The following is a 23,022-nucleotide window of genomic DNA, read 5'->3' on the forward strand; positions in this document are numbered from 1 at the left end:
TCACTATTTGGCGGCAGCAAAATTCACCGCATTCACGGACAACAATCCGCTGACTCACCTGAACACGGCCAAGTTGGGCGCGCTGGAGCAGCGGTGGGTAGCCCGGTTAGCCAACTATGATTTCACCATAAAGTACCGAGCTGGTCGTGTCAACATCAATGCAGATGCACTCTCCCGGATGCCCCATTTGTCAGAAGAGGGGTGCGAGGATGACGACCTCGAGGAGATTGAGTTGCCTGCGTTTCACCAGCCGCCTCCTGAGAGGGTACAAGTATGTCAGCAAAGGGTGGATCTGGACCCGCGGCCCAGTCAAGAGTGGCAGGACGCCCAGGACCAAGCGCCGGCTGTCCGCCTTGTCAAGACTCTGGTGGAACAAGGCGCCATGGGAATGGACCCTAGCGCTCCAGCCGAAGCCCAACGCTTGTGGAAAGAACGAAAACTGCTCTACCTACACCAAGGGAGGCTGTGCCGTGAGCTGATCAACCCAAAGACCCATGAGAAAATATGCCAGTTGATCGTTCCTCAAGCTGAGGTCGCTACTGTCCTGCGGGCATACCATGATGGTGCTGGCCACTTCGGGTGGAAAAAGCTGGAGATGCTGTTGAGGGAGCGGTTCTATTGGAGTGGGATGCGGGAATCGGTGGAAGCCTGGTGCAGAGAGTGCGGTCCTTGTACACTGAGGAGAAAGGACGAGACTAGCCAGAGGGCACCATTACATCCCATCGTTACCCATCAGCCGCTGGAACTGGTCGCCCTGGACCATGTCAAGCTCACCCCTAGCCGAAGTGGGTACACCTACGCATTGACCATGGTAGACCACTACTCAAGATTTATGGTGGTAGTCCCCGTTAAGGACCTAACTGGTCGAACCGCTGCTCGAGCGTTCCAGGCTTATTTCTGCCGACCCCATGGGTACCCCGAGAAGGTGCTGACAGACCAAGGTCCGGCTTTTGAAGCAGAAGTGTTTCACGAATTCTGCCAGTTGTACAGCTGCAAGAAGATCCGGACCACTCCGTACCACGCCCAAACCAACGGCATGTGCGAGAAAATGAATCACTTGGTCCTGGGGCTCCTCAAGACGCTGCCGCTGGAAGAACGGAACATGTGGCCGGAAAAGTTGCCCGACTTGGTTGACATGTACAATAATATCCCGTCCAGCTCGACGAAGTGCACCCCAGCGTATCTGATGAGGGCTCGGCCTGGCCGCCTGCCGGTGGATCTGGAGATGGGGTTGGAGGCCCCGGAAGCACTCCCTTCAACGGCAGAGTGGGAAAGTCGGAGGAGGGCACAGTACCGGCAAATCCAGGAGTATGTGGAGAAAAACCTCGGTCGAAGTCGAGAACAGCAAGAGCACCGGTTCAATCAGAAGGCGCCCGCAGGTCCTTTCCAGCCAGGAGATGTGGTGCTGAAACGGAAGAGAAAAGCCCACAAGCTTGATGATCAGTGGGAGCAGGTCCCTTACGTCATACAACCCACAGCCTGGGAAGATGGGAAGACCTACCAGATCAGTCGTGACCAAGGGGGCACCCTGGCCACTGTTTCCCGGGACCATCTAAAAAAATGCCCCCCAGCGTTGAAGGCAGAGGCTGAAGTACCGGTTCCTCCACCCGTGGAGAAGGCAGCAGAGGTAATCCACACTGTAATGGGTGACTTCCCAGCAAACTGGCCTACACAGAACGGCGCGGTGATACTTCCAGTGATACTGTTCCCACAACCCGTGGATGAAGAAGTAGTGGAAGCGGTTAACCGTGAGCCAGAACCAGTGCCAGTGCCCAGGGATGAACCTGTACCCAGCCCCCCTATACCTCCACCTGCCCCACGCTATAGCAGGGAGGAGGAACCAATTGTTCCCTCTACCCCACTGTCTAGCAACACTGACACCGGGCCCCGAAGGTCCACCCGTTCCAACCTAGGTAGACCCCCACTTAGGTACAGGGAGACCGTTCTATGAGTAAAAGGGGTCCGCAGATGTAAAAGAGTGTTGTGTGTCTGTTGAAAAAGTTTGAAAATTTGCCAAAGTTGAAAGATGATGAAAAAATGATTATCCGAGTTTTCACCTGATTCATCGTGTGATTGCAACCGGCTGGAGCCGGCACCGTTGTCCCCGTGGGGACCGTTTAAAGTTTAAAAATGCATGGGAACTATCCATGGACAAGCCCGTGAACTCTGCAGGGCAACCACAAACGTTAGTGGCTTGTAAATATGTTGGGTACCGTTACCGTTTCCGCAGGCCGCCTCCGGAGAGGCAGGTTGGAGGGAGGGCCCTGAGCAGAGCAGGCCAGGGCCCCGCCACCAAAGGAACCGGTGGCTACCCTCTGGAGGGAAGGACAGATCCCGCTCGGGTACCGTGTGCTGGACTGTGGGTCAAGGGGTGCTGCCTGGGTTTTAGGGGCAGCATCAGGGCCAGGTTACTTGGGTGGGAGAGAGCGGAAACCGTGACCGTATACCGTTGAAACGTTAAAAGTAAAATGTGCCTCCCGTCTTGGGAAGAAGTTATTAAAAATGTTATTCATGTTTTGTTTAACCCTGTTATCCCCTTTTTACAGAAAAATAAAACCGGTGTAGGATGGCAGCCCGCGGACGGTCTGCGTTTTGCTAAGGGGGAATGTGTCGCCCTGGGCAAGCCAGGGGACACAGGTCACAACACCACCACACCCCACACTCCAGGTAGGCACATCTGCTAACCTAGAAATCCTTGTTGCCTTCCTCCAAGAGTCTGTTGATGCACACCAGGGGGTGGGCCAGGCGGTTGGCTCCGCCCACCAAGGCTCTCACAACTCTGGAGGCAGGAAGTTACCAGGCAGATAGCCCCGGGCAGGGGGAAGAGTGCAGTCTAGCTGAGGGCTAGAGTAAACAAACAACAAGTGAAAGTGAAGGAAAGAAAAGGAGTAAAGGAGGAAAGCAAGAAGAGGTGACAGCGCAGAGAGTGTGCAAAGCCTGAGAGCCCAGCTGTGTGTAGGGCTAGAACAGCAAGGTCAGCGACGGCGGTGACTGTCCGGAGGGGGACCGTTTGGAGGTTCCTGGAAGGACCCCGTTGGCTGTGTGCCCGGTGGTCTGGAGCAGTGTTCCGAAAGACAGTCAGCACCAGGGCAGGGGCCTCTCGGACCCCGGCAAGGCTAGGAGTCACCAAATTTGCCGAATCCGTCAGTGAAGGGGACGTAGATTCCCCCAACAACCAAGTCCCGATAGAAGGCAACAGTCCAACCTGTACAACAGAGGCACCGCCACCGCCAGGGCACCAGTCTCTGAGGGCCAGCGCCTGCGGGCAAAGTGTAGTGCTCCTCCGGCCCAGCTTGAAGCCGGGGAGCGGGTTACCGGTGGGGACCCATCGCAACCATCCGTACATACAGGTGCAAGGAAGAGGGACATCACCGTCACCTACCGGGGAAGCAAAGCAGCCGTCTGTGGGACCGTCCTACCAGCCGTTTGGTTTACCGTACAAACTGTGTCCAAGTCTCAGGCTGAGTGAGTACCATAGTGCCGCAAGGCACAGCGCTGCCCCCGCGTCCCTGCGCCCACCAGGCCCTGCACCTCACAAGCCATCACCGGGCCCCGGGATCACCAACCCCTACCCACGGAGGGGCAACACAACACCTGGCTGCTCCCCATCGCCATCCCCGGGATCCCCGCATTGAGCAGCGGTGGTGCTACACATCACCACAACCGTGGGTGGCGTCACGGACATTATCCCAACACCCCAAACAACCCCCCTTTCACTCACGGGCGAGGAGTGCCGCTCGAGGAAAACCCCCGGGATCCGGCCTACGGCTCGAGCCACCACTGAGCAGCCGGACCCGAGCAAAAGGGGTGAGTGCGGTGTGCTGACACCCTCCTCCCCGCCCGCGACATATACTCCTTATATGCATGTTATTTTTATGACATTCTGTATATAAGGTACACCCTTGACATCTATGTTGTATTAATTCTTTCACTGATTTATATATAGGTGTATGCTTGTATAGTGACATCCATATCTAACAGCTTATTTGTCTTCTAGAATAACATAGGTCATGTGCATCAATAGTGACCATTGTATTAGTAATAGTCTGTTGGTAATTAATGAATAATACCATATCTGGTGATTCTCAGGATATAGAACAGCAACAGACTGCAATGGATCATATGAATACTGTGATGTACATTAATATAATCATATATTCACAAATCTGTATGTCAATTGTATTGACCTGAGCATTGTATATTCCCCATTTAGCCTTTCTTATGAAGAAACTGTTCAACTGACCACACTGCCCTGTTTAGTTTTATGCAGGGTTCTTGCATATGGGGTTTTTATCTGACACTGTCTTCACTATATGGCCCGGAAAATATTAATAAAGTTTGTAATAATTTTGCAAGAAAAACTTTGTCTGTTTGTGGACTTTATTATAATAAAAATTAAGAGGTGACCAATGGTCATATATAGGTTGATGATTTCAAGTTTGGGATCATGGTTAAAATATACATGACTTAATATTTAAAAAAAAAAAAAAAAAAAAAAATGGATCTGGTGATTCCATTCGTGATATATAGTTTATACAGCACAAGCTATCAAAATGCATGAATGAGAATTAAGAGGGGAAAAAAAAATAAAAAAAATAGACATACAAGCAAAAATGTGCAGAAATAACAGAACTGATTCGTGCAATAGCGCAGCTACTAACAATTTGTATAGCCTAGCACGTGCACAGATAAGCATGTACTTAAACCTAGATTAAGGCTAATATCAGTAAGATAACTGATATAGCCAGCATGCTGCCCTTGTGTTACCTTGAGACATGCTGCAGATAGTACATGCTAACAGACCCGCCGGCATCTCTGTCAGAGATTAACAAAGATTTAACTATGATCCACTTGTTTCTGTTGGATGATTCAATCAGCCGACGTGCAGCGAAACATGCGGACCCAGCGCATGAGCCCGCATTAAAAACGAAGACACACAACCTTGGACGTACCAATACATCTAAGGTTGTGAAGGGGTTAAAACATTGATTTTAGTAAATAACATTATACAGGGCTGGTTAGCCAGGGAATTTGGGCATATAGGTATGAATGCTGCTGGGTTGGAGGGCATAGGGGACCTGACAAATTCCCTTTAATGGTATGTGCGCACGTTGCGTTCATAACAGTGCGGAAAAGAACACACCCTCTAAACTGTAAACACTGCATTTGTAAAAAGAAAAAAAAAAAAAAATGCATCCAAAACGCATGCATTTTGGATGCATTTTTTTGCAGTGCGGTCCCACGACAATGGAGCTCTGCTACATGCCGCTGACAGCAGACAGTCGCGCGACGAGAATGAACTTGTATGAACTTCACCCGACTTCATTGTCATCCCGCGGCTCTGTGTGTGTCACGTCCTGATTAGCGGTCACCCGTGAAGGACTCACCGATGCCCGCTAATCCCGAGTGACTGAAGTGAGCAGCGCGATCAGCGCTGCCGTCACTCAGGTTACTCGCGTCTAGCTGGAGTCCTCCACCCGAGATCGCAACTCACCTGTGACATCATCGCTGATCGCGCAGCTCACTTCAGTCACTCGGGCGACTTGCTGTCATAGTTGGAAGATCCAGCGGTTGCCGCAGGTAACCTGACGTCATCGCTGATCATGCGGCTCACTTCAGTTCCTGCGTGGAGCTGACAGAGAGCGGTCTGGTCTGTTACCGCTCCTTCAGCTTCACGTAGCAGAGCTGAGAGCGTCGTGGGACGTCGTGTGGATTACGCCTGACCTGGATGGGTATTTGGGGGTTAATAAAGTGGTGAAAGGGGGAAGGGTTGTCTTTTATTCCAAATAAAGGTTTTTTTCGGGTGTATGTGTTTATTTTCTTTAACTTACAGGTTAATCATGGAAGATATCTCGGGGAGACGCCTGCCATGATTAACCTAGGACTCAGTACCCAGATTGCCCAGGTGTGGTGGCAATTTGGGATGAGCCGGGTAGAGTCCCGGGACTGTCGCATCTAATGGATGCGGCAATTCCGGGCAGCTGCTGATAATGTGGAGCTCCCCATCCTGAGGATACTAGCCTTCAGCCATGTGGCTTTACCCTGGCTGGTATCAAAATTGGGGGGGGGGGGGGGGGGGCGGGCAGAATTGGGAACGGCACGTCGTTTGTTTGTTTTTTAAATTATTTATTTATTTTACTGCACGATATAGACCCGCCCACCGGCGGCTGTTATTGGTTGCAGTGAGACAGCTGTCACTCAGCGTGGAAGCATATCTGACTGCAACCAATCATAGGCACCGGTGGGCGGGGAAAGCAGGGAATACGAGATTCAATAATGAGCGGCCGGCATTTTCAAAAGAGGAAAAGCCGCCGGAGCTTTGTGATAGCCGTGCAGCGCCGCGCTGGTGATCGGGGATCGGTGAGTAAGAGAGGGGAGAGACTGACCAACTGACAGAGAAAGAGACCGACAGAGTGACCAACTCACAGACAGACAGACAGACAGACAGACAGACAGACAGACACTGAAAAGACCTGTGTTTTGCTTGTCAAAAAAGCATGCGGAACGCAACAAAAATGCAGTCCAAGTGCATTTTGGTTGCGTTTTGACCCACGTCATTGACTTCAGTGGGTGGAGAACGCAGCTACAACACCCAAAGAAGAGACATGCTTTTTTTTTTCCCACAGCGATTTTTGGCGTTTAAAAACGCAGCGTGCGCAGTGAATTTTCGGACTTCTCAGACTTTGCTGGGGAAGCAGAACGCACACAATTTGACACTGATAAGCTGCAGTTCAAAATGTAGCGTTAACACTGGAAAAAAAAAAAACAACGTGCGCACATAGCCTAACAGTTTCAAGCTGTAGTACAGCCATGTGCATGAGCCCATGTTTAGAAACGGATGACGGTAAGACAAAAAAAACAAGCCATCACAGTCTGAAGTTTTACACGCAGAGAATGAGGAACTTGACTTACAATCTGAATGTTATTTTTGTGGTGGTGTATTTCCTCATTCTGTTGCCAATAAGCTGAAATAATCAAAACACAAGGACAAAGCCTTAGTGGAAATGTGTGAAGTGAGAAAACTTCCTTGCCAGGTGTTTTTTTCCATTTCCACATCACTTAGGTTACGTGCACACGTTATTTGGTGAGGTTTTTTTCCCCTCAGTATTTGTAAGCCAAAGCCAGGAGTGGGTAAAAAAAATATATAAGTGGTGATGTGTTTATATCTGATTGGAAACCAAAACCAGGAGTGGAACAAACACGGAGGTAAAAAAACTAAATAAATTACCAAATACTCAACGTGTGCACATAGCCTTAGTGTTTTGTATTCAACGTGAACTATGGATCTGTAGCGCCCCACGGGGCAAGCGGTTAACCTACTCATCGCCGGGCCGTTGACTGTCGTTACGGGCAGCCTAGCCCGGCTCCGTTGCCCCGAGGCGTACAGAAGATGGCAGGGGAGAGATGATGGGGGTAGTAGTGAGGTGTTTGTCATGGCGCCACCTGTGGTATACGGCCAGGGAATGGGTGGCCGCTGCGGTCGCTGGCCTCCGGGGCAAATAGTAGTAGCAGCTATGATCGCTTCCCACAGGTGGAGCGGGCATCGGGGAGGATGACTAGGGGAGTAGTAATGGCGACTCGGAGCGGCAGTACCAGTAATAAAGAGTCAAAGTCTTTGGTTGCGGTTCCAGGTTGTTTACTCACTGTTGTACGATGCCGCTCACCCAGGTAATGGTTGGTCACTTGCTATGATGGGCTCCGTCAAACACGAATCCCTTTAGAAATCAGTACGGTTTGGTGTTCGAGGTGTTTTCTCCTTGTAACGCCTGTCTGTGGATCCCCTGGTTTGAAGCTATGAGGGGACCCTGGGTTTCACGAGATGTACTCTTGTCCCTATATGCAGGTGCTGCGGTTCCGATATGGGGATCTGGCTTGATGCGAGACCCCGGATCCTCTCTTGCACTGTGTTGTCGGGGAAGCTTGAAACTTTCCCCGTCCAGGCAGATTCTAGAAAACCAACGTGAAGTATGATCTTCCCTAGGGTCCTGTCACCCTGCTTGGTGTCAATTCCGTGGGGAGCAGATTCACTCTCCTCACGGCAATCGTGTGAACTTTTTCCTCCTTCCCACTGGAGCACCCCTGAGATGTGACTGCTCCCTTCCTCTCCTACTGGAGAACTCTTTAACTGTTGTGTTGGCTCCTGACTCCTGACTCCCCCTGCTGGCTGCACCTCCCCCCTCCCAAGTCCTAAGCTAGTGGGACTGGGGCCCCTGTTGAAATGCCTCTCTATCGGCGATCCCTTTATTACCCTACCCTAGCTCAGTCCCCAGTGGGAACAGGGCAACCTGATTTGTATTTGAGTGTGTAATGTGGTGAAACCAGGACTGACCTCCTCAGGATCCAGGTTTAGCATTACAGCCAAATGTGGGTGCAGTACTCTGTGGTGACTGAAGCCTCAGGGGCGCCACAGGTCCGATAATGATTAACCAGGAAATATTAAAAACTAGGAACTTCAGCCAAATCAGAGAGAACCATTTGTGGGCAGCTGTCTCTGGGTACTTGTACCCATCAGTTCAGAGCAGGATAGTGGTTGACTGGGGGAGATTCCTCTGAGAATTTTTTTTCCAAGGAAAACCAGCAAAGAAAGAAAATCTATTTGTTGTAAGCAGCATTGCCTATAGGAATCTTTACACCAGATGGATCTCTGTTCTCTGAGAATACTTTTCCTCCATGCCGAGTCAAAAGCATCTCACTACGTAAATAGAAAACGTTCCGCTCACCGATCAGCTGCTTGCTGATAGACAGGTCCAGCGCATGGAATGGTTGGCCATCAGGAACTGGAACAAAAGGGAAGTCCAGCGCAGTCCATAAAGTAAAACATCCAAATTTATTGAATATAATATTAAAAATTCCAGCAAGTAGCAGCTCATGTCATGATAATCCAGTTAGAACAACGCGTTTCGACGCCAGGTCTTAATCATGTTCCACATCTCACTCAGCCAAAGCACTGATGAGAGGCAAGTACCCTGGATCATCTGTCTGCACACTTATCTCTGGTTTGACTGTAATACATAGAAATGTTTCAAGGCTATTTTATGGGCTGGACAAAAAAAAAAAAAAAAAAACAAAAAAAGCCACAGTTTACCTGCAGATATATGTAAAAAGCCAACTTTCGTTAATTAATACACTGTATGGGGTACAGTTATACCGTACTTTGTTTTAGAAGATGCACAGAATTATAAGATGCACTCCAAATTTAGAGAGAAAAAAATAAATAAATAAAAATATAGGGTTTGTCTTATAATCTGGTGGTGACTTACCGGAGGGGGGCGGCAGCAGTGGTCACAGGAGGCAGGGGCGGTGCTGGAGTAGAGCGATGCCGCGGGTGTCCCAGATCCTCGCTGTGGGCACTATGAGGCAGGAGGAGCATCCAGAAACTGTTGGCGGTGCGGGCTTCAAAGAAATGCCGCATATGCAGATTGAGTTCTCGGCTCAATGATAAGCCAAGATCTCATGTGCGCACATGCCACCTCCAAGTGCCATTTTCCTTAAGTCCTCTACAGGGACATCAATGGGCCGGAGGGGTGCATGTGCAGATGAGATCTTGAACCGAGAGCTCCATCTGCGCACGTGCCGACTACTGGCACAATTATTTGAGCCCACACTGCTGACATTTTTCAGAATGGTGGCCCCTGCCTCACAGCTTGCAGTGTACTGTCCACAGTACCTCCTCTGACCCCTTTGCACCTCTCCCTGTAAACTACATTCAGATTATGAGATGCACCCCTCATTTTCCTCCCAAATCTATATATATAATATATATATATGTTTTTTTTTTCCAAAAAATACAGTATCTTTGCTGATATCAAATGTGTTATTTCTGGCAAAATTAGGACAATACTTCCTAAGATGGACAAAACCTGCTGCGACTAAACCTATAAATACCTCATCACATGACACTCGGGGGGGGGGGGTGCACACTTACTGGACGGTCGTAATTGAAGAAACACATGCTGTCAGAGCTGCAGCATGGCACACTATGGCTTCAAGCATTCAGGATCCAAGCAAAGATGGATGAAGAAAGAAAAACTACTGATTTAGCAGAGAAATGGACTATTGTTTGCTAGAACCTCCAAACAAGCCATTACGCAAGATCAAGGAAAAGACTTTTCTTCCTTTTGTAAACTAACATTTTTGTACATTGAACTAGTTTATTTTTTGTCAATCATTTTTGTTCTATATAATATACATTTGTTTATTTATAAACCTTGACGTTTACTTTCCTTGCGCCTCATCACCTTAAGTCATTTTTTTTCCCTGTTCATAAAAAGTTAGGGATATTTGACTTTCATGTGAAATTTATGGAAACTTGAAAGTTCACATTACAGTGATATTTTATCATGAACGTAGGGCATTTTAGTAAAATCATGTAATGGTGATTTACTCATCTCAAACAATTTATTGAAACAAAAGCCACCAAGTGGTGGGTACACCCCCCAGAATATCAATGTCTCAATAACTTGTCATGTGGCCTTGAGCATCACTACGAGCTTGAGGACGACGGCTCATGGTGTTCAGAAGTGGAGTTATTGTCTGCGGAGGACGGAATCCCACTCTTCTTGAAGGGCGGCTCTCAAGTCATTCAAGTTCTAGAGTACAAAGTTACGAGCCTTTACACAGCGACTCACCTGATCTCTTAAGTTTTCTAAGGATTCAGGTTTGGAAAAAGTCCAGGTCACCATTTTAGGTGCAGCAGTTGTTTCCTAATGATGCGACCTAGATAAGCTTGAGCATTGTCGTCCATGAAGTTTAAATTAGGCCATATGGTTCACGCAGAGGCACAATGACTGGATTAATAAATGTTATTCAAGTAGTAGGGGCTTGTCACTGTACTATTCAAAGTGTGGGGCAGTTCTGTATTGACTAGTCACACCACCAAAGGTTTATCTGGTGACAACAGTAGCTGATGTACGAGTTTTCTCCTTTATGTCTCCATCGTTGCCCACCATCATTTCTGCTCAACATGAATCGCCTTTCATCAGTGAACAGCACTGAGGCCCACTGGTCCTTTGTCCAGCAAGATTATGACACCTGGTGGTGTGGTCAGGTTCCCTTGCAACTCGTCTAGCACGCAGACGACACTGATGTAAATGGTTTTGAATGGTCTGACTTGACATTTTTTTGCCTCTCACCTCCCCTAAATGTGGGTGGAGTGGTATGGCATTCATCATCCGGTTCCAAAAGGCATTGTTCACAATGAACTGGTCATCAGTATAAGATGTGGCCAAAGGATGTGCACTTCTATGCCTGTGACTCTTCCAGTCTCTCTGTATCTCTGTGACACTCTAAAGGTCCAGTCACACTTAGCAACTTACCAGCGATCCCAACAACGATAGGGATCGCTGGTAAGTTGCTAGGAGGTTGCTGGTGAGATGTCACACTGCGACGCTCCAGCGATCCCACCAGCAACCTGACCTGGCAGGGATCGCTGGAGCGTCGCTACACGAGTTTCTGGTGAGCTCACCAGCAACCAGTGACCAGCCCCCAGCGCCGCGTGGAAGATGCTGCGCTTGGTAACTAAGGTAAATATCGGGTAACCAACCCGATATTTACCTTGGTTATCAGCGCACGGAGCTACACGTGCAGAGAGCAGGGAGCAGCGCACACTGAGTGCTGGCTCCCTGCTCTCCTAGTTACAGCACACATCGGGTTAATTACCCGATGTGTGCTGCAGCTACATGTGCAGGGAGCAGCGCACACCGCTTAGCGCTGGCTCCCTGCTCTCTTAGCTACAGCACACATCGGGTTAATTAACCCGATGTGTCCTGCAGCTACATGTGCACAGAGCAGGAGCCGGCACTGACAGTGAGAGCGGCGGAGGCTGGTAACAAAGGTAAATATCGGGTAACCAAGGACAGGGCTTCTTGGTTACCCGATGTTTACTGTGGTTACCAGCCTCCGCAGAAGCCGGCTCCTGCTGCCTGCACATTTAGTTGTTGCTGTCTCGCTGTCACACACAGCGATCTGTGCTTCACAGCGGGACAGCAACAAGTAAAAAATGGCCCAGGACATTCAGCAACAACCAACGACCTCACAGCAGGGGCCAGGTTGTTGCTGGATGTCACACACCGCAACATCGCTAGCAACGTCACAAAAGTTGTTCGTTAGCAGCGATGTTGCTAGCGATGTTGCTTAGTGTGACGGGACCTTAAGCTCAGTGGCCACTATCACTATCTGATAACATCTTGCTTGAAGGCTCGTAATGGAGAGGTACTGTACGGTTGATCAATTCTTAGAGGTCTTCTTGGTCTCATGGTGTTAAATTGTGAACAACATGAAGAGAAAGACTGTTTAAATATCAATTCTAAATAAACCCCACAATTTATTAGGTGATTCATGAGTTAAACACTTGTGAATCTTGCCATTAAGTTCCTTGTTAGAGAACAGCAATTCTGCAAAATGTACTGAAACATTGCTTAGTTGGACATGTGCATTCAGAGGTTTAGAGAAGGTCACATTAGGTTCACCTGAAAAGGTTAGAGTGCATTTTAGGATCAGTCTTAAATTTCATCCCAAAGCCAAATTTCCCTAACTTTTTGAGAGTAGTGTATACCAGGATGGGTGAGATTAACAACATAATGGGGAAGAGGCAACTCATATGTCCTTATTGGATGTAGAACACTGCAAGGGCCCATACATCTGACCAACATGAGGAAAGGGGGGCCACAGGTCCAAATTTTGCACCGGAGCACGTTGGACTTTGGTTATGCCAGCGCTGGTGGTGGCAGCTAAAGGTATGGATGTGAGAAATGGATGCGTGGTACACTTAGCTCATTGTCAGATTATAGAAATAGATTAACGGACAAGCGAGTTAGGGAGACCCCCTTTACAGTAGCAGCTGAGGCACAGGTGTCACAAGTGAGTGGTATTCGTGACAGAAATGTTTTACCATTGTGCAATAATTGTATTAAAATACTGATACTTTCAGGAATTGCACAATCTGCATTCCAAATAATGAAAATGGGCTGAATATGGCCTTAATTCAAACAATGTTTAGTCGAATTGTGCCGCCCCCGTGCCAGCAGCCGACGCTGCCCGAATCCGGGGCCTACGGTACGGCTCGAGGGGTTCCCCGGGGGTCGCGCGGACACTCCGAATAAAAGGGGGACGTATTTGTACGGTGTTCATTGTAGAATGTCTGTGACGCCACCCACGGTGTGTGGTGAAGTGGGTCACCACCGCTGCCGTTGTGGGATACCCGGGGAAGATGTAATGGCAGCCGGATGTTAACCCATCCGTGGATAGGGATGGTTGCCCCGGGGTCCAGTGTCTCTGTGCAGGGAAAGGTGACGGCAGGGCCTTGCACGCCCAGGTGGACCAGGGGATAGTTGGTTACTCACAATTGAATGAATCACACGAGTCTTTTGGTAAGCCAAGGTGCTAGTGGCCGGCCGCCACGGCCTGTTGTACTCTGGTCCGCTCACCTGGGCTGGTGGTCTCGGTCCTTTCCTCTGCACTATTTTGTGTATTGTGGGCTGCCTGGTTTGGAACGCAGGAGTCTGCTCCCAGCTTTCTGTGTGCCTAAGGAGCCGTGCCCGCTGACGCTTACCTGTGGGATCCATGGGCCCTGGCAGTTGCCCCATCCCTTTCTGTGGGTGGTTGTCTGCTTTTGGGACTTTGGTTGGGACAGAACCTGTAATCCTGCCCTCAATCGGTTAATTAGCTAGGCCGCTGCTTTCGGTCCTGGCTTCAGGGTCCGAGTACCCACTCTGTGCACGGTTTCCGGTTGGGTCTCCGGTGTCGGTACCGGTGGGCTCCAACCCTTCTCTGGTCCTCCTCTGATCTGCTGATCCATCTTCCTGTCTCCTGCTGACGGAGACCACCGTCTGCCACCTAGCCAAGGTACCAGGGCTCCGACCCTGGCACCGTTCAACTTGAGCTTCCTCTGCTGGTGCTACACCTAGCTCCAGCCCACACTCCTCTCCACTTGAACTCCAAACTCATCTGAAGCTTAACCTGCTTGTTTTTCTGCCCCGGGATGTCTAGACCCCTAGGTGGGCGTTCCCTAGCCACCTGGTCCCGCCCACTGGTGTGCCTGTCTTGCCCTGAGGGGGGGTGACTAGGGTTTCAGGTCGGCTGTATGTCACCTAGGTGAGGGAAGGTGTTATGCGGGGGCCTATGTGTGACTACCTGGTTTTGCCAGGGCGTCACAGAATTATTGCGCAAAATTTTGGAATCTTGACATCTTTATGCTATGCTAGTCCCGAAACTCTAAGTCAGCTTTTAGAAGAGAAAACAAAGCTTCACAGTAAGGCTAGATGGAGATGACCGTATGGTTTATCATCTGAGAAAATTGGTCCTTAGAAAGTGAGCAGATTTTCATCCAAGTGTGGCGCGTGAAAAATCAGACCGCAGTTAGATGATGTCTTCTGTTTTTTTCCCACTGGCCCATTAACTTGCATGGATGAGTGCGATCCGATTTACGATTTCTCCCCCTCTCCCTCATTACACATACTCAGCCTAAAGGGGAAGGGGGGGGGGGGGAAGAGATTGGCTTTTGCACTGCTCCATAGAATAATGTGCCGCCCCGGATCGAACCGCTCGCGTCCGGGGGTGTTGATTGCTTGTGGCTCGAGGGTCTCCGGACCCAGGGGCTTAGGGGTCACAGTCAAATGAAAAGGGGAATATTTGCAGGGGATTTGGTATAGTTTGTGACGTCACCCGTGGTGTGCGGTAATTGGGAGTACCGCCGCTGTCGTTGGGAGTACCCGGGATGATGGAGTGGGGCAGCAAGATGACGTTACCCTCCACAGGTAGGGGTAGGCCCCGGGACTCTGGTGTGTGATGCAGGGACGCAGTGAAGGGGTCAGTCGGGTACTCACTCAGCAATGAAGCAGACGCTGACAACAGGGTAAACCAAGTCTCTGAACGCCGTTGCCTCACGATGGGAGCTCGTCCAGGTCCCGTACCCTGCAGTACTGCCGGTGGTCTGTAACCTGCCTCCTGGCACAAAAGTTTTAGATTGTCCGTTGTGGCCCGGTAGCTTGGAGCTTTCCGGGCCCTGCTCCCCACTATTTTTGACACTCGTACTCCAAATTGAAATTGGTATTTTGTACAATGCTCTACATTCATTAGGGCATATGCCTCAATGAATTTGGCATATCTTTTTTGCTGTCTTGTGCGATCGCAAAAAAATGTACAGTACACCATCCATCGGTCGTAACTTTTCTGGTACAAATTCTGACAATTTTGAAGAATACTTCTCCTTCTAAATCACATCTAATTTTCAAAAATTTGCGGAGCTGGATGTGACTTGCGCAAAAACGTCAAAAGTTGCAACATTTTTGGCTAAAGTTTGATAACAGTTTAAGGCTGTGTGCACACGTTGCATTTTTGACTCTTTAGGTGCCGATGTCATAAAACCCATAGGATTTGCTGACGCCAGTAAAGTGAATGAGGATCCTGAAGTCTCCTGCACACGTCGAGTATTTTCTCCTTGCAGATTTGGTGCGGATTTAAATCTGCAGCAGCTCAATTCTTTCAGTGTTTTTGCTACAGATTTCACCCATTCCGAGGCTGGTTTCAGACGTCCGTGTTTAATCAGGTACCAGTCACACGCATGGTTATGGTCATACGTGTGTCACACGTGTGACATCCGTGTTTGCATATGTTTGATAGGTACCGGAGAAAACACGGGTCTGTGAAATAAAAAGATAAAAGATTTTCCATATTTACCTGCTGTCTCCCGCTCATTATATTCATCGATTATTCACCGCACTCAGGACCTGGAAGCCGGAGCATCGTGGGGACAGCACCGCCAAGGACAGCATCGCGGGGACAGGTGAGTATTCTACAAGCACAGTGACATCCAGGAGGTCATCGGAGTTCCCAATAAACTCTGATGACCCCCCCGTGCTACAGCTTCATGGGTTTATCAGAGTTCATTGGGAACTGTGATGAGTCCCAGAGATACTCCAGCTTCCAGGTTCTCAACACACACACACACACACCTGTATACTCACCCCGGCACTGAAGTCCCTAGCGCTGCTCCGGCTTCCAGCTCCACAGGGCACTGAATATTCAGTGAGTATAATGAGCGGGGGTCAGGAGCGGGAGGCAACAGAGCCGGAGACAGCGTCGCTGGATATAGGTAAATATAGAAAAACTTTTTATTAAAAAGACCCGTGTTTTCTCCAGTACGTGTCACACTTATGTCACACGGATCACATCAGTGTGCGATCCGTGTGACACCCGTGCTGCCAGGAGGAAAAAAAAAAAAAAAAAAAAAAGACATGCCTGCATGTGTGTAGGGTTATGAGAGGGTGTGAGTAACAGCAAATAATAACATGGGTATGTGTGGCATCTGTGTTAAAAACTGATGTCACAAGTACCTAACACACGGACGTCTGAAACCAGCCTAATAAGTAGGAAAAAATCTGCACCAAGAATGCAGGGCAAAAAAAAAAAAAAAACCCCGCATCTTTGTTCTGCAATTTTCCTGCCAAGAGATGCAGAAATAGTCCAGACATTTCTGCACTAAATACTTAATCTGTGCACATACCCTTACACCGGAATTCTGTTTTTGATTTGTTTTTTTTTTTGTTTTCACGGACTGTTTAACTTCAGAAACCGCCATCACTTTTTTTCCCCCATTCGAGAAAAATTGATGAAACTGAGAAAACTGATGTGACCAAACACTGATCAAAATCTGTTAGAAACAAAAAAAAAAAAAAAAAAAAAATATTTTTTTTTATTTTGCATACGATGAAAAATCACTGATGTTGGAAAGTCAAATTCTATTAATATACTAATAAAACTGGGGTGGCATATTAATAGGCCATCTGCCATGTCCGCTAAGCTAAAGCTACTTTACAACGGCTGCACCAGTATGAATATTCATCAGTAAGGCTGCTTTCACACTACGTTTATTTTAACATGCGTCATGAACGTTTAACGCAAAAACGGATCCAGTGCAAATGCGTTTTCATTTCAATGCATTTGCAATGGACTCGCGTCAACATGCGTTCACGTGCGTTATAGTGAGGATCCAGCGACTTGCAGTTTTCTAACTTTTTTCAAAAACGCTACTTGTAGCGTTTTTTCAGCTGCGTCCAAATACGGCAAATCGCTGGATCCTGACTAATCAGCACGCAAACACATGTGAACGCTGGCATGCTAATAGACAGGATCCTGCTTGCTATACTGACCATGCCCAGAAACCAGCCTGTCGTGATCAGTCTCTCTCCCCCTCCCGCTCTCCCCCGCCTGAGAGCGGCGGATACTCATAACCAAGGTAAATATCAGGTAACCAAGCAAAGCGCTTCTTAGTTACCCGATATTTACCTTGGTTACAGCTTACCGCAGCTGTCAGATGCCGGCTCCCAGTCTCACGTTCAGTTCCCCTTACTCCCGATCACATGACTCCAATGCCCACCCATAAACTTCAAGTGACAGGATCCTGTAAAATAACATGCGTTTGCATGCGTTTTTCTCTGCAAAAACAGGATCCGCTTTTGCAGCAAAAAAAAAAGCCAAAAAAACGTTCATGACGCATGCTAAAAAAACGTAGTGTGAAAGCAGCCTTAGGGATTAAGCCTTTATTCTCCCGTTTTTATTGTTGTCACAATGTAATCGGAGGATAATGGCAGCAGAGTTTGGTTACAAATCTTTACAGTGTGTTATCAGGAAAAGGTTGTACGGTAGTGCTGAATCATATTGTATAAAAAGGGTTTTCTCCCACAAAGTTCATTTAAGGCTGCTTTCACACTACGTTTTTTTTAACATGCGTCATGAACGTTTTTTTGCTGTAAAAGCGGATCCTGCTTTTACAGCAAAAAAAATGCATGCAAACGCATGTGTTATTTAGCAGGATCCTGTCACTAAGTTTATGGGCGGGCATTGGACTCATGTGATCGGGAGTCAGTGGAACTGAACGTGAGACTGGGAGCCGGCTTCTGACAGCTGCAGGAGGCTCGTAACCAAGGTAAACATCGGGTAACTTGCTTGGATACCCGATATTTACCTTGGTTACGAGCATCCGCAGGTGCTAGGAGCCGGGCTCCCTGCACACGTAACCAACGTAAACATCGGGTAACTAAGAGAAGCGCTTTCCTTGGTTACCCGATATTTATCTTGGTTACGAGTGTCCGCAGCTCTCAGGTGGGGGAGAGGGTGAGAGAGGCAGAGAGGGAGGGTGGAAACACATCTATGCGAGTAAAATCGGTCCGACTGGGCTGAAAAAAACTCGGCTGATTTTAGTTCACGTTAGGTGCGAGTGCAACGCAAGTGCGATGCTATTTCTGAATAAATTAAATGATTTTACTAGCGTGTGTAATGCGTGTGTAATGCGTATTTTTTACTATGTCATCTGCCATTCAGCGCTGCTACATGGCCGCTGACAGCAGACACAGACAGCCATGTAGCAGAGCTGAATGGCAGATGACAGCAGACACAGACAGAGCCGCACAATCAGAATGAACTTGGGTGAACTTAACCCGACTTCATTGTCATGCTGCGGCTCTGTCTGTGCCGCGTCCTGATTAGCGGTCACCAGTGAAGGGCTCACCGGTGACCACTAATCCCCCGAGTGACTGAAGTTAGCAGCCCTCTCTCATACTCACCGATCCCCGGCACCGCGCTGCACGGCATTCACACTGCTCCGGCGGCTTTTACTATTTTGAAAAGCCGGCCGCTCATTAAACAATCTCGTATTCCCTGCTTTCCCCGCCCACAGGCGCCTATGATTGGTTGCAGTGAGACACGCCCCCACGCTGAGTGACAGGTGTCTCACTGCACCCAATCACAGCAGCCGGTGGGCGGGTCTATACTGTGCAGTGAAATAAATAAATAATTTAAAAAACGGCGTGCAGTCCCCCCCAATTTTAATACCATAGCTGCCACTAAATCCTAGATTAATCATGTGAGGCGTCTATGAGACACCCTCCATGATTAATCTGTAAGTTACAGTAAATAAACACACACACACACACACACACACACACACACACACACACACACACACACACACACACACACACACACACACACGAAAAAATCCTTTATTAGAAATAAAAAACACAAACATTCCCTCATTACCAATTTAATAAGCCCCAAAAAGCCCTCCATATCCGGCGTACTCCACGGACCTCCAGCGTCGCTTCCAGCATGAAGGTGACAGGAGCTGCAGAAGACACCGCCGCTCCGGTCACCTCCAAGCAGCAACTGAGGTGAGTAGCGTGATCAGCTGAGCTGTCACTGAGGTTAATCGCGGCCACCGCTGGATCCTCCAACAGTGACAGCGGGTAACCTCAGTGACAGCTCACCCGATCGCGCTACTCACCTCAGTTGCTGCTTGGAGGTGACCGGAGCGGTGGTGTCTTCTGCAGCTCCTGTCACCTTCATGCTGGAAGCGACGCTGGAGGTCCGTGGAGTACGCCGGATATGGAGGGCTTTTTGGGGCTTATTAAATTGGTAATGCGGGAATGTGTGTGTTTTTTATTTCTAATAAAGGATTTTTTCATGTGTGTGTGTTTATTTACTGGAGGGTGTCTCAGAGACGCCTGACATGATTAATCTAGGATTTAGTGGCAGCTATGGGCTGCCATTAACTCCTTATTACCCCGATTTGCCAACGCACCAGGGCAAATCGGGAAGAGCCGGGTACAGTCCCAGAACTGTCGCATATAATGTATGCGGCAATTCTGGGCGGCTGCTGACTGATATTGTTAGGCTGGGGGGCTCCCCATAACGTGGAGCTCCCCATCCTGAGAATACCAGCCTTCAGCCGTATGGCTTTATCTGGCTGGTATTAAAATTGGGGGGGACCGCACGCCATTTTTTTTAATTATTTATTTATTTCACTGCACAATATAGACCCGCCCACCGGCTGCTGTGATTGGGTGCAGTGAGACACCTGTCACTCAGCGTGGGGGCGTGTCTCACTGCAACCAATCATAGGCGCCTGTGGGCGTGGAAAGCAGGGAATACGAGATTGTTTAATGAGCGGCCGGCTTTTTCAAAATAGTAAAAGCCGCCGCAGCAGTGAGAAAGCCGTGCAGCGCCGCGCCGGAGATCGGGGAACGGCGAGTATGAGAGAGGAGGGGAAAATGACCGACAGACTGTGAGAGAGGGACAGAGATAGTGACCGACCGACAGAGAATAGAGACAGAGAGGGAGAGACCGACTGACAGAGAATAGTGATTGACAGACATTGGGAGACATCGCTCGTTTCCAGTGTTTTAGGAAACATGCGAGAAATGTTTTTAGAAAATCGGATGTCACTAGGATGGTGTGAGTGCCGTCCCATGACATCCGATTTTTTTACATGCTCCCATAGACTTGCATTGGAGAAACTCGCAGTAGAAACTCGCAAAAAAGCAGCATGCTGCGATTTTTTTCTCAGTCCGATTCGGACTGAGGAAAAAAAAAAAAAAAAAAAAAAAAAAAAAAAACAAACATCGCAGATGAGAGCTGAATCATTCACTAACATGTGTCCGATTCCAATGCGAGATTTTCTCACATTGCTCTACTGCGAGAAACTCGCAAGTGAGAAGCAGCCCGGAGGGGGAGAGAGACAGAGAGGGAGGGGGCGAGAGGGAGGGGGAGAGAGGCAGCAATCGGATCCCTGTGATCGCATTGTGGGGACCCGATCGCCAGGGAGAGGTAAGAGATCCCTCTCCCTGCCTTTTGAATGCTGCAATGGCACCGATCACAGCATTCAGGGAGGTTAAACTGCCGGGGGGCAGAACGGGCACTTCTCTGAGCAGAGAGAGCCGGCTCCTGGCTGTAACATCAGCCGGAGACCCGGCGGCGACCGCGAGGGTACAGGGCCTGAACCCCGCAGTCGCCATGATTATAAAAAGCACAAAAAAAAAACACCATGTGAAAAAACAAGCAAACAATACATCCAAGCAATCCAAAAAATACATTATTGGATGAAATCACAATAATGGAACCAAATAGGTCTCTTTTATTGGTAAGTGCATAGACATCAATATACAGGGCGCATCCTTACAGCTGCCTGCACTATACCTGGAGAGAACCCCAAGATCCGCAGCTGGGTAGCAATTCTGAATCTGTTTCTTAGACGAGGGTGACATGTATCGTGTGACATTGAGATGACGATCTCGCATTGTGAAATCGAATCTAATGATTTCGGATGGTATGGTGTCCAGAATGCTTCCATATGTGATCACTGTTGCTGCTGGTTGCAGGTCGCACTTGACTCTCGTGCCGTAGACTTCAATGCAAGTTGTGACTAGTCAGTAATTCATATGCTTTATTTCCCCCAGAGTAAAAACACAGCTCTAAAAAGTGGCAGACAAGTTTCATAAATGTTTGGGGTCGCACGACTTGTCTGAACTATATGCAGTACATGTGCTGTATTAACCCCTTACTTCTAGAAAGGGCATTAGCCTTCTGCTAACTTTAGTAGTGGTGGGATATCAATAGGTTTGCAACACTATTGTGGTATATATATATATATATATATATATATATATACATACATAGAGCATATTTAGGCACGTCATATGTACTACTCTCCATGTCGCGTGTCACTTTTGACATATGGAAGATTTGTCAGAACGGAGAAGGGCGACCATCAGTCCTCACGGATTTTTTTATCAGTTACTACAGTGATGGGTGCAATTATACAGCAATTTCAATGTTCAAGGTGTGTGCTTGTGCCTTTTAAGAAATTTGGCACCCCCGTGGAGTAATCGGTTTAGGACTTTACGGAATGCCATTCTCAATAAATCTTATCTTCCCTATAAGTCCCATACAGACAAAGGCAGAATAGAAAACAATCCCAAGACATCTACTCTAAACAAGTCAGGATATTTCTAATGCAAATTAAAGGTTAAAAGCAGCATGGGAGAATCCAGGTGAGGGTACATTACCTGCTCATAGGAAGAAGTGGTCCCAGAGCGCCACGTCCAGCAGTCCTGTCCTGAGAGCCCCTGAAGCTGCCGCCTGTTCCTCCTACTGATTACAGCAGCTGCCACAAAGAGGAGGGGAAGGAGAGGAAGGTTACTACTGAGGGATATCAAGGCTTCTCAGCTGCAGCTGCTCCCATGGACAATACACATGGCCTTGGACAATACACTGTTCCCATAATTGCTCTTTTCATGCATGTTTCTTCTGAGACATCAGTTTCTAGTGACTTGCCTGGAATGTGGATAGTGCACAACTCATAGGAAATGGAGCAAATGTGCTGGAATATAGCAGAGCTGAGAGGAATATGGAATTGGGGCATTGACATTCACACTACAATATCGAAATGCGGAACCTAATGCCGGATTGGATTCTTCTGTAAGGATGTTGTTCATAGTTGTCTGTGTTTTGTCTTCCATATTGCAGATACCAAGCTACTGATATGGGTGCAGTGAATTTTTAAAGGATAATATGCAAGGAAGACAAATCGGGGAAGAAAAGCACCTAAAAGAGACTTAGTTTTCATGGCACATGCAGGAATCACATTTGTATTTGGTGGGTGATGGATGCACACCTAAAAGTTAGATATCCTGTCCACGTAAAACACACGTTTCTCGGTACGTATGTGTATGTTCTCCTTGTGCTGTCCCTGTGCTATCCGTGTGACATCCAGACAGCATGAACTTGTATACTTACCTGTCACCGGCACTGCTGTTACTTCCAGGTCTGTGCTGAGTGCAGTGAATATGCAGGAACATAATGAGCGGGCCCAGAAGTAACAGCAGTGGCACAGACAGCAGCACCGGAGACAGGTAATTATAACAAAATCTTTATTTTTATGTGACACGTGTTTTCTCCACTACGTGATCACTTCAGTGTGTGGTCCGTGTGACATCCGTTCTGGCAGAGAAAAACAGACATGTTGCCGTATGGCGCACATGGACACACGTTCTGTGTGAAAACACAGACGTGTGCACAAACCCATTGAATTTAATGGGTCTACGTGTCTCCGGTACATGTAAAAACGGACATCACACATACCAGAATCACCGACGTGTGAAAGAGGCTTTAGGGCTTGTTCAGACTATGTTTCCGGTCCATGTGTGCTTCGTGTACTAGTGCTCATGTTTTTTTTTTTTTCCCCACAAA

At 48.3% G+C, this 23,022-nt stretch overlaps 1 protein-coding gene across 1 annotated transcript in view; it reads right to left on the reverse strand.

Annotated features, from left to right (window-relative positions):
- The window catches only part of ARHGAP40 (Rho GTPase activating protein 40), a 149,169-nt gene extending 127,246 nt beyond the window's left edge, over positions 1 to 21,923 (reverse strand). Inside the window, exon 1 of the mRNA XM_075347556.1 lies at positions 21,840 to 21,923. Coding sequence (XP_075203671.1) covers positions 21,840 to 21,847 — 8 coding nt within the window. The 5' untranslated portion in view covers positions 21,848 to 21,923. The remainder of the gene's footprint in view (positions 1 to 21,839) is intronic.
- Between the last annotated feature and the right edge of the window lie 1,099 nt (positions 21,924 to 23,022).

This window comes from Anomaloglossus baeobatrachus, chromosome 5, assembly GCF_048569485.1.
Source record: "Anomaloglossus baeobatrachus isolate aAnoBae1 chromosome 5, aAnoBae1.hap1, whole genome shotgun sequence".
In the NCBI taxonomy this organism is placed as follows: domain Eukaryota; kingdom Metazoa; phylum Chordata; class Amphibia; order Anura; family Aromobatidae; genus Anomaloglossus; species Anomaloglossus baeobatrachus.